This window comes from Ischnura elegans (genome assembly GCF_921293095.1).
Source record: "Ischnura elegans chromosome 13 unlocalized genomic scaffold, ioIscEleg1.1 SUPER_13_unloc_1, whole genome shotgun sequence".
NCBI lineage: Eukaryota > Metazoa > Arthropoda > Insecta > Odonata > Coenagrionidae > Ischnura > Ischnura elegans.
Genome location: NW_025791657.1, coordinates 17,875,429 through 17,887,293, shown reverse-complemented (window position 1 = coordinate 17,887,293; position 11,865 = coordinate 17,875,429). Strand labels below are relative to the sequence as shown.

The 11,865-nt window shown below is 37.7% G+C and overlaps 1 protein-coding gene and 1 long non-coding RNA gene across 3 annotated transcripts; both read left to right on the top strand.

Annotated features, from left to right (window-relative positions):
* Positions 1–507: 507 nt before the first annotated feature.
* LOC124172570 lies at positions 508–8,444 on the top strand. 2 transcript variants are annotated; one of them, XM_046552010.1, is made up of 6 exons: positions 508–3,057; positions 3,159–3,322; positions 4,345–4,531; positions 4,610–4,845; positions 7,037–7,259; positions 7,337–8,444. In XM_046552010.1, the coding sequence occupies exons 2-6, from the start codon at positions 3,194–3,196 to the stop codon at positions 7,507–7,509; spliced, it is 948 nt and encodes a 315-aa protein (XP_046407966.1). In that variant the 5' UTR covers positions 508–3,057; positions 3,159–3,193; the 3' UTR covers positions 7,510–8,444. The 2 variants fall into 2 exon arrangements, with proteins under 2 accessions (XP_046407966.1, XP_046407967.1); XM_046552011.1 differs by lacking the exon at positions 508–3,057 and having other exon boundaries at positions 3,064–3,322.
* Positions 8,445–8,546: 102 nt separating this feature from the next.
* LOC124172034 lies at positions 8,547–9,365 on the top strand. Its single transcript, XR_006868053.1, has 5 exons — positions 8,547–8,625; positions 8,730–8,765; positions 8,906–8,950; positions 9,092–9,185; positions 9,278–9,365. It is a non-coding gene; the product is annotated as an uncharacterized LOC124172034 (long non-coding RNA).
* The last annotated feature ends 2,500 nt before the right edge of the window (positions 9,366–11,865 follow it).

Sequence of the window (11,865 nt, the reverse complement as noted above, 5' to 3'; positions counted from 1 at the left end):
TTTTCTTTGTCACCACTGTACCCTTTCAAAATTTCATAGGCCATCACAAATTTATTCGTGGCTACTAACTGCCTACTGATCTCCTGCGTACCATGTATTAAGCTCAGAAGATGCCCATTCACCTTCTCAAACATAAAACAAGAATGGGCCCACAATGGTTCCCAATTCTTCACAGCCCCTGGCAAATGCAGGAGCAGATGAACATTATATATGTATTGGTCCTGCCCATACAATCGTCCGATTCCCCTCAAAAATTCCTTCAGCAATTCGAAGGGCATCCTAATATCTGCAGAGGAAATTTTATCTTGGAGCATAGCACAAATGGCACGGACCATGCATAACCAATGGCCAAGAAACTTTTTTGGCAAAAAATCTTTCACACAGATTACAGAGTAATATAGGAGCCAGTTGCGAAATTCGCTGGCTTTCCACATGGTGCGAGAAACAATAGTACGTGGCACCCGGCTAATGTGACTTAGTGGGCATATATGTAGCAAAATTTTATCTATCTGTTTCACCTTACCACCTAAATACCACTCTTCATTATGATAAGAAGAGTCAAACCAAAGTCAAACAAATTGCCTTGTGCCCCCAAGTAAAACAGTGCATATAATCTGGCACAAACGAGCGTGCTAAGTCCATCTTTGGTACAGATGCAACACATGATGGTCCTCTTACACCAAACACTCGACGCTTATCACTAGCTTCAGTTGCCTGTTGCCTCATGGTCGAATCCTTTCTTAGTTCAGGAAATTGGGCCTTGAATGGATAAGTCCTGGGAAAGCCCTCGCCATTCTGTTCACACCTAAAACAACCATATTCCCCATTCCATTGGGAAATATTCTGCAAAGGAGCACGAGCTCGTGAATCTACTGTGCAAAGGGGGGCAATGACTCTACTTCTTACAACCTCTTTTGTAATCGGGTGAGTCCAAAATACTCCAGTAGACTGTAATAACTGTAATGACTCCACAAACGGCTGCAAAAAAGTCGACATTTTTGGTTTGCGCTTCCCAAACTATAACCCAGCAACTAAAACATTGCAATTCCTGACAGATGGTTTCAGCTCAGCTACTGTAAACAACAAAGGCCACAATTTGCATTTGAACTTTTAAATACAGGTACACCATCGGTATTCCACATTAATGTGAGGTCATACTGACCTCTGTGACTGTTTAATTCTCTGTACAATTTGCCATCCACAATATCACAAATTGGCTCCCCTGTAGAACCACTAAGATCTTGGAGATACTTATACATTTTGCGTCTCTAGGAAATGTTTTATCAATTCTGGCAAAGGGTTCTCCACAAAGAGGCCTGAATTATCTTGCGAACCACATACTTCACATGCAGTATTTGCTGTGGTGACGTTCCATAACCCTATGTACGTCATACAGTTATCATTCTCGCAATAGCGATGAATTTTTGGCACAAAATCACCAACTATATCATCCACAAATTTCATTAATTTATGCTTCGTTCTGGGGAGGTTATTCGGCTGCGGCAATGCCTTATCAATTAACATTAAAACATCCGATAAACATTTTTTGGACATCTTATTCTCAAAGTATACCTTTAAAATAGCTAGCACATACTCGTCTGTGTACACCTGGCTATCGGAATACCAAAGTTCTCCACTAAATAACTCTTTATTGCCACCCTCTTCATTGGAATCACTATCACAACTAGACTCACTCAAATCGGAACCCTGCGTAGTCTCTCTTCTCCTCTCATCGCGAGGTATGAGATCAATTGCTGAGGCATATTCAGGGGAAGATACGCCAGTCCGTGACGGTGAATAACAAATTATTACACGATCCATCCAGCGACCCTCCGTCATCTATTATCAGGACCAGAAACACAAAATGTACGTGTCATTTAGGCTTAGAAACATTGTAAATGTACGAATAACTGCTTCTTTGTTCAAACGAGGATTAGTAATAATTCCAAGTAAATAGTAAGTTATTTGAGACCAAGACGCGATTGCACTTACCGGCGCGATAATCGTGAGTATCCATCATTTCTTCCTCGGAGCTACTGGAGCTACTTGCGCCCTCAACACTTACAGCTAATTTGCGTTTGGCATGTTTTTTTCAACTTGTACAAGGAGATCTGAAATGATAGATACGGTTGATAACAGAAAGATCTAAAATTGAAAAAAAAATAATAAAATGCAGATGGAGCATCCTCTTACCTTATTCAAATAAGTTTTCAACGGACGGTTTTCCTCCTCGCCAGACATGGCCACTATTTTGCTAACTTCCACCGCAGCATAAAACTTAGGCCAATTGATTACAAAATTTCACGAATTGGCTATCGGGAATATGTTTGACAAAATAATTCCTTGATCACCGAGATATAAAATATCTCCATGAGAAGGAAATTCGCGGCGATTGATCGTGAGACTCAAAACAAAGAGGACTCCATTACTATTAAGTTATCTTACAATAATAAATACTGTACACTGTAATATGAACTCTATAGTAATATAAACTCTATGCTTACAATCTTGAAGATTTTATAATTCCCAAGACGTGCTCAAAACTATTCGTTACTCAACTGTTAAGTAGCGGGCCCAGGTTTATTTTGCTCGCAAAACCACCTGTTAATTATTTCATTTACAGTAATGAAGGGTTATTGAGGAAATAACCTCATTGAGGGGGAAGAGCTAATTTAAAAACTTAAATTTCCTTTATTCATATATTTCATGCGTATCATTAAAATTTTGTCACATCACACACTATACTTCATAATTTCACATGTGCTACCATAGGCGCCGCCATCTTAGATTGTTTATCGTCATTGTGAGATTGTGAAGAATAAAATCCTTTACTTAATAAATTTTGGGAGATGGCTTCCAAGAGATTGGGAATTAAGGTATTCTACCTCGTGAAGTTTTCGTCGGACGACACTTAAGGAGTGATTCGAGCGGAGGATGTCAAACAATCCAATACGGCCAGCTTAAAAATTAGGGACAGCATTTTGGTGAAATCATACCAATTCATTAAATTTGGTAAAGGTCCCGAGTTTTTTGAAGCTGTAATTCTAGGAATATCGGGTGAGTACTAACTTTTCTTGCCTTATTTGTTATATTGCCTTATTTCATTGCTTATGATGTCCATCGTCTACTTTAAATGTGAATTATTGTATATTTGTCAGAGAACAAACCAGAATTAACGAGTGCTTGCTCTTCAATGGAAAGCACTGGTAAAGTCTGGTTCCTGGATGAGGAGAGGGAGATGGGGAAGAATCGTCGCGGAGGAATTCCGAAGACTTTCCTCACGGATAGTGAGAGTGATTCTTGGGAGCCCGAGCCAAGCAAGGTAAATATTCCCATTATCAGTAAGTGTCAAAGCATATCCCTAGTTGCAGTTAACTCTGTACCAGCCTAAGTCTTTGTTTGACTTCAGCATTATAACGCTATGATTTGACTCTGATAGAAAATTTAGATGTATAAATTATAGACGTTTGTGTGTACACAAATAATATAAATAATATAAAATATAATTATAATTACTTTGCATAATTGACTATCCACATCAGGGGCGTAACTAGGGATATGCTTTGGGGGGTTGAGGGGGGTAAGTTGGGGCAACCAAACCAGGTAACAGAGATTTCAGGAAAATTTTTGAAAAATAACAAGCCTGAAAATGCATTTTACATCATTTTCGCACTTAAAATTTAACTTTTAGCAGATGCAGTTATTATACATCAAATCCAGACAAGATTTTCAAATAAATTTTGATTTTTCTGAGGCTTTAGGGGAGGGGAATCTATCCCTCCCCCGTAGTTACACCACAACAGCATAGACCCACATAGCAACGAACCTCTCAGAGATGTCTCACTATGGTCTCTAATATCGCGAATGTCTCACAGGTGTAACCGTTTGACGTTCAGGATTTTTTTAAAAACATATTTGAATGCTATCTATGCCTTCCATATATATTTTTCGGTTCAACTCTGCAGTTGTGTGTATTAAAATCATGACATTTAATATGGGTTTCTTAATTTCAAAAGGTCATTCATCAAAAATTTGTCAGTAAAAATGATCGAGTAAAGTAGGCCATAACTATATAATTCGCATTTAATTATTTCTTTGCCTACATTTGAAGCATACCATAGTACAAAGTTTTATGAGACATCTCATAGACCATTTTTTGGGCATAGTGACATCTCAGAGATGTCTCTGAAGCTCTCAAAATGTCTCCGAGACGTAACACAATATTCGAGACGTGTGCGAGACGCATTTCTGCTATGTGGGTAAGTCTCCAACATTTGACGATGTTTCCATTTTCTCTTGTACAATAACCTGATTGTTCATTCTCCTAGGATGATATGTTTACAGTTGAGAAGTCGGCTTAAAAAGCAGTGCACTGGGGGTGATCGATCTACTTGCTGGAGCTCCTCTGCTCGGGAGGAAGAGTGGCTTGGGGGGAGTGAAAATAGCGAGGAGATAAGGCGGCTTAACCATCGAATAAAAGAATTGGAGGATGAAGTCGCCGAACTCAAGAGAGACAAGAAGGCTCTTCAAGGTACTACGATACTATCAATTTGCCATTGTCTGAAGCTACTTTGAAATTTATATTGATTCAGATGATACTCCTTTTCAGATTTAGTATCTGGCTGCGATATAGTGAGGGAGTGTAAACATCTTTACCACAGAATGCGGAAAGACGTAAGGCATCGTTCCCCCGACAAAGAAAATTCTTCGGTGGTACAGCCTTTGGGGCCCGACTGTATCACTGCAGTAGATGCGCCGGTGGTAAAGACATTGGAGCTTGTGGACAAGACCACAGGGATCCAGCATGATTCCGATCACTTGAGGCATAAGGACATGTCTGTTGATGTAAGTAGATAAGTAATGAAAAAAAATGTAAAGGGATGTAATCCCAGTCTATAGCTAGCAATTTGGTGCCTAGATTTATCCTCTGTTTTGAGAAGTCCCATATTTTTCGGTTATTCACATTTATGCCTCCAACATTGACTAGCTTGTTTATTGTTGATGTAAATGTAGTTATCTTTTAATTTACTTTTAATATTCATTAACATTTGGAATGACCCTAAAATCTTTCAAAATGCATTGCAGGCAATGCCTCTTATTTCAAATTCCATAGCTGAAGTAGGCTTTCTAGATGGTAATAATAGTTCACTATATTGTCCACTTCTTTGTAACTTGTGATATTCAAGTCACATGCTTGCATTTAGAGATCTGTATTACTTCTATATTTCTTGCAAATGTTCAAATGCAGCTTTTTCTTTGACATATTTTGATTTTCAGTTGCATTCCCTTAGAGATAGAAATATATATATTATTATTAATCACCTTAGGCTCAAGTTTGTGGAACATAATTATTCATGATGAAAAAAATAATGGTGTCACAGATGATGGCATATGCCATATGGTTATGTGTTTCTGATACTAGTGTGGCATTTTTTAGTGTCCCCCCCCCCCAAAATTTCTGGTACCCCTCCCCCCCAGAAATTCTTCGAACTTCCTCGAACTTCCTCCGAACTTATCCGCAGAACGAACAAGGTTTTTTCGCGCAAAGGATTTTTCGCGCAAAACGCCTGTAGCAAAACCCTGTCTCCGGAAAATGCTGCCTCCGGAAAGCAGCATCCGAAAGCCAGCACCGGAAGCCAGCACCAAAGCCAGCACCGAACCCAGCCTACCTGCAATCCAAGACTTATATAGGACTACTGCGGAGGAATACTTACTCCTTGGCAAGCAAGGGGAAATCGGTGCTAAGGCCTTAGTATTGCACTTGGAGTGAGAAGTTTTACCATTGTCCTATCACAACTCTCTCTCCCTCCAACACCTCACCCCAGTATCTCCCTCCCCTCCATGTGTTCCAATGAACTACCCCTCTGATTCCTCTGATGTCTCCACCCCAGAAGTTGAGGGGAAAATTCTGGGTGCTGTGCTGTTGTCTCAAAACCAGGGAATGCTGATTTTGTGGAGCGGCCGTTCTATGCAGTGTGGCGCCGTAGTTGAATTCACCTGCCTACCCCTCCACTCCCTGGAAGAAGCCCTCCCCTAAAATCCTGTCTCGCCTTGCATAGGCAATCCCTCTTCTGCTCGTGGGCCGGTCGGGGACACATGTCTAGTGAGACATGGCAAATTTTGAGAAATTATTCTGCTGGTATTTAGCTGGTAATGTTTTCTTGGGATCATGAATTACTATCATTGTTTTCTGTAATACTTCTGATTTTTTGAATACTCTACTTTGAATAGATATCGTACGGTAATGACTCGTAAATTGTTTTTGGCTACCTTTTTCTTGTGAGCTGTTTTTCTTGTTTGTGGAGTCTTTCCCTGATCCAGCATGTGACCGACGGTTGGAGTATTTCCCTTGTCTGGGCCTACGTGAAAAATCAACCAGATTTTACGACGTAACGTCACACTTGAGTAGGTTTTTACGTATAGTATGTAATCATTCTATGTGGCCAGTGTCTCCATGATGCTTGCGTTACTATTCTTGAAATGTTGTCCAATGCTGATTTTGATTAGTTAATTACATTTTGATGTGTGTAGGTCAATAATTTTATACAGTTATACAGTACATACAGTTTTTCATGATGCATACCTTAGATGCTGATTATGGCAAAAACATATTTCTAGGACTTTCATTATAAATTATTTCATTACTGAGAAGGGGAGACCATGTACCTTGCTATGCCCTTTTTGATGCCATATACTTCAAGGTGTTCGGAATGTAATCTCCACATCCTTGATTTCATCATCATCAATTTTGGATACATGAAAGGCAAGGTGAATGTATTGCTTGAAAATGATTAATTACTGCCAAACTACAGCCATTCCGCCCGTAAATCATTCTCAGCAGCATTTGACATTCTGAACACCATAAAAAAATAAAGGCAGGTTTTATTTAGTTTCAACTGTTTTAGGACTTCTTACATTGTGAATGAATCAAGATGTGAAGAATATTTGCTATGTTAGTTTGGTTAAACATGGTAATTGAATCACATGATTATGATATCTTTATTTTGTTTTTGACTGCATTAATTTTTCATTTCAGTTGCAGGAGTTAATGCCAGGCTCAGGCATTTTGATCAACAGAAATACCTATTTAGGTATCAAGTCGGGGGTGAGGTACTCCACAAGGCTAACTGTGGCGAAGGCCTTGTTGGAGGAGGTGTTTATCACAGAAGCACTAACGACTTGCTCCCCGCTTGGAACAAATTCCGGTAGTGGACCCCGGCGTCCTGCGTTATATCCTCCTGCCTATAAGGCAATTTTAGGTGAGTTTTTGATTCGTCGAAAATAAAACACGTTGGATTTTATTCTTCGTGTGCTAACAATTTTTATCGTATTTCAGAGGCCAGTGATGTGATTGGGGCCACGAATAAATTCCCCGAGGTGTCTATCAAATCCTACTACCACGGCCTAGGCTCAAAATTGAGCAAATTGAGGGAGGCCAATATCCTGAGGGAGAAACTTATTCATGGTAGTGGGTATAATGTGCATTTGTGTGTGTTTGTTTATTTATAGCTGTGATGGAATAAATTGTGTATTTTAATTTTATTCCTTTTTATTGATAATCGCCTCAAGTGCCTATGATTCACCAGCATTCGCTGCGATTCCATTCGATTCGCATTTCTTCGGAAAGTTTTGGGATTCCCTGCGAATCCTCCGGTGTGGAATCCTTGTGTATCTCGCCGATTCATATGTTTTCATAAGGGTAGATATAATCATTAACTTTACTTAGGCATTAATGGTATTCTCTGCATCATTTGTATGAAACCTATATCCTATGTTCTGCAATGAGTGATTTATATAATTTAGCAAGGTCATATTCTTAATGTGTTTACTGTTCTCAAGATCTAGGGATCGATGATAACAGTGAATGTAGAATTTATTTTTGGTTATTTACTTTGTATTAATACCATTTCTACGAACACACGTTTTCTTTCAAATAGACATAGTAAAATATGGAATGTTGTTTTCGGGTAGGCAGGCTGTAGTTTTTGCTTCTTTTTTGCAAACGTTCGTGTCTATTTAAATAAATATTCTTCTATTTTTAGAAATATGGAAATTAACAAAACCATCATGTGGAAGATGGTAACGAAAACAAAGGGCAGAGGCACGCCCAAGCCGTGCCCGATATGTGGAAAGAGATTTACTTCGCAATTATCCCGCCACATCGCAAAGGTTCACCCTGCCATATTTCAGAGATATGGCAGGGATGTGGTCGACAAGTGCTCCCGGGGTATCACCAGGCTGGTGGCAAGCGGCACTTATAGGTACCCGGAGCACTATGTGTTGAGATCTTTTGGGGCCCTGTTGAGGGACTCCCCAGAAGAAATGAGGGAGAGCATGCCTAGGGGTGGAAGTAATCCCTTCGGGGATATCCCTCCCGGAGGCATGCGGGGTGGAGGAGGAGAAGGTTTTGGACGTGGTAAGTGACGGGTCATCCTCCATGGAGACATGATATTTTCCATTTTTTCATAAATATTCTTCTTCGTTTTCGGTAGTGGATAATTGTTTACGATATCCCCATTGACATTATGTTTTCTTTTTTAGAACGCTGACATCGGAATAACGGTGGAAGTGGGAATTTTGCCTCCGTCTGCTGTCCTCGAGACGGAAGGTGAAAATATTCCGGATGTGAGTCAATGAGTTATTTACACTTTTTATAGTATAGAGGACACTTCTCATATCCCATTAAGCTTTCTACTGTACGCCCTGTAACGTTACGTTTTCCTTTTCAGAACTCTGAAGCCGCGGAGGAGAGAGCATTGCCTGTGGTGAGTAGAGTACTTGGATGAAAATAGAAATATATGAGAGGTATTTTTATATGTATACAGTTTGCACTCCACTTCACCATTTTCAAATCATACAAACATCCGTTGCAAATGGCTTAGTTCATTTTTCATCTATATCTTAGGACCGAGTCGAGGTTCCCGGACAGGAGGCGGATGGTGGAGAATCTGTGAGTTAATGTTAAATTTAAATTTTGATAGACTAGAAAAATACCTATTGCATATCATGGAAATCATCCAAATTCCACTTTTCACATTCCCGAACCAGTATAAGCAAAAATTTGATTTTGGGTTTCTTTATCCTCTGTTAGGGATTCATAAATGACCTCATTATATTCTTTGAGTCGGAGGAGTTGAGACTGCCAGCGACTCCGGATATTTCTCATCCACCTCCGACGCCGCGAGGTAAGTAAAGGAAAAACTGTTTCAAATTCTGATATTGAAAGTTTAAGTGCTAATTTAAGCGATATTCTTACCAAGGTTTTTCTTAATTTCAGGAGAGGACATTTCCTAGATACATTTTCTAAAAATTTTATAAAGGAATGTACATAATTTTTAGAATTGTATTTTTTAAATATTTATCTTATTTAATATCTGTGTTTTAAAAATATTTATTGCATATAATATCTGTATTTTTAAAATATTTATTGCATTTAATATCTGAGTTTTTAAAAATATTTATTGTATTTTATCTGTGTATTTTTTTGATATTTAGTGTAGTTTATCTCTGAATTTTTAAAAACATTTATTGTATTTATAATTGTATTTAAAATATTTATGGAGTGTCTGTATTAAAAAAAATGTATAAATATTATGTATACATACATATATATGCAATACATTTTTATTACCAATGAGAGTATGCAATTCATTCGATTTTCAAGTATGCATTTTCAAAATTTTTATTCGGATCTCCAGTGGCTCAAGAAATACAGGTGTCCCAAATTAGAATATAAAGGCAAAAAGGCGTATAAGAAAGGTGTTTTGCATTTGAAAATAAACATCCTTACCCAATTAATTCGTTTAGTTGACAACCAAAATTTTTTAAACTAACACTTTAGTCACAAATGACATAATTTCTTAACCCAGGCGTCTCAAGTGGACAGAAAAACAAAAACAACCTTTGGCAATAAAAAAAATGAATTTTGAAATGTCACAGTAAACGAATCTCTATATGATATACTGAAAGGTCAATATCAAATCTTACACCGATTTTCAGAAATTTTAGCTCAAAAAATGACAAATCAATGCTTTAAGTCCATCGAGTTCGGCTTACCGCTGCTATTACATAAAACCCTGGTGAGCACTAACGATATATCGACTATAGTTGCAGCTACTTATTTATTATTACGTTAACCCTCATTTTATTTAAAATGTTAAGAATACAGTATACCATAACGTCTCACCTGATTAAAACGTGTTCAGTGCTGGCTCCAGTCCTTCCGGTCCAGTGTATTGGACTTGACCAACCGTTTGCCGTTTCTGTCCAATGCGTTTCACTGACTGAAGTGGGACTAGTGAAATCCGTCTCCATTGAATGTAAGTGCTTGCTATTCCGTTTTCAGGCGCAAGAATATCATTACCTACTATCTACAGTGGGAAGGATTATATATTTTTCAAGTACCAAGACATTTTGAGTTTATCTTAGATCGCTGTTAATAAAAATTTATTCAAGTGAATTTTAATTTATATGATTGCTCAATATTAAATTTGACTTTTAGCGTCGTTAGTTTGGCAATTGTGAATTTTCAAAATTTTAACCCTGTCCTCAACTTGTCCAAAAAACGTACGTGTCTCGTAATAGCGTGTATAGGCTTTTTTGATCTAAAGTCGCCAGAAAACAAAAACACAACCGTTTGAAATAAATAGATGAGTTTTGGATTTTTCATAGAAAACAATTTTCTATATGGCATGCTGAAAGCCTATTGTGGAATCTTCTCCCAGTTTTGAGAAATATAACCTCAAATTATGAACGATCAATGCTTTAAGTCCCACAGGTTTGACCTACCATCACTCTTGTTCAAAATACAGGTTCCCATTAAGAAACACAGACCAAAATGTTGTTTTTCATAAATAATAATTTAAGCATTCCACTTATAAAATTTATAATGAATCCACTGAATAAAAACTTCGAACTTGATGATGTGATAATAAGAGGTCGTTCCACTGAAATATGTCCAACAAATTGGACCTGGCAAAAGCGTCTACCTCAGATGTCCAACACGTATTACTTCCACTGTAACAAGCACAATATTGCAATTCCTTTTAAACTTATTTTAAGGTACTCTATATGTTTCATTTATCAACTAACTTTTCAATATTATGGAAAATGTAATTGAAAGAGAACAACAGCAGAGAATTTTAACAATAAAAAATAAATAATGCATCATGCATACCTTGTAACTTTTTTCAAGGCAATTGCTTGGGAAGTATTGGTCAAAATTATTGGACTTAAGGAATTGTAACGAACCAGTTATCACTTTATTTAAAATGTAGGATTCTTCCAAATTGTCCTTCACGAAGTATGTTTAGGTCAACAGGTTTTTCGCGCCATCATTACAGCCAATACAAATTTCCAACTCCAGTATTGACGATGTAGAAAGATTCAAAGTACTAAAAATCATTGCCTTCTACTTGTGCGCCAAAGGATTCGTAAACTTAGTGTGTCAAATATAGAGTCTTAGTTCTATCCCTGAATATTTAAGTATTTTTTGTAGTGACCGCAATACATTTTCAAACCCGTATATTGAATTCAGTTTTTTTATCAGAACCAAAAATTTTCAAAAAAAACATTCAAATTTGATAAAATTTCATTCCAAGATCACAAAAGGTATGCAAAAAGTCCCTTACTTATCGTCAGTCAACTCCGGCTTTATCTATTTAGAAATACCCGATCTTTGTAACTCACTGCGATGCCGTGAGGTGGCAGCATAATCGCCGATTGAAGGAATAACAACATTTGTTTCAAAGAATGTTAGCTCTTCCCAGGGAATAGAAATTTCATACTATCTACTTGGCTGCCAAGGTAATGCTTTTGGAGCAATAGGAACATAATAAAGTATAAGTCACCGTATATTTCACAAAC

Coding starts and splice junctions, on each gene's coding strand:
- LOC124172570 (XM_046552010.1), top strand. CDS start 3,194: ATGGAAAGCACTGGTAAAGTCTGGTTCCTGGATGAGGAGAGGGAGATG. Junction 4,846..7,036: donor ATAAGGACATGTCTGTTGAT/GTAAGTAGATAA, acceptor TTTTCATTTCAG/TTGCAGGAGTTAATGCCAGG. Junction 7,260..7,336: donor TGCCTATAAGGCAATTTTAG/GTGAGTTTTTGA, acceptor ATCGTATTTCAG/AGGCCAGTGATGTGATTGGG.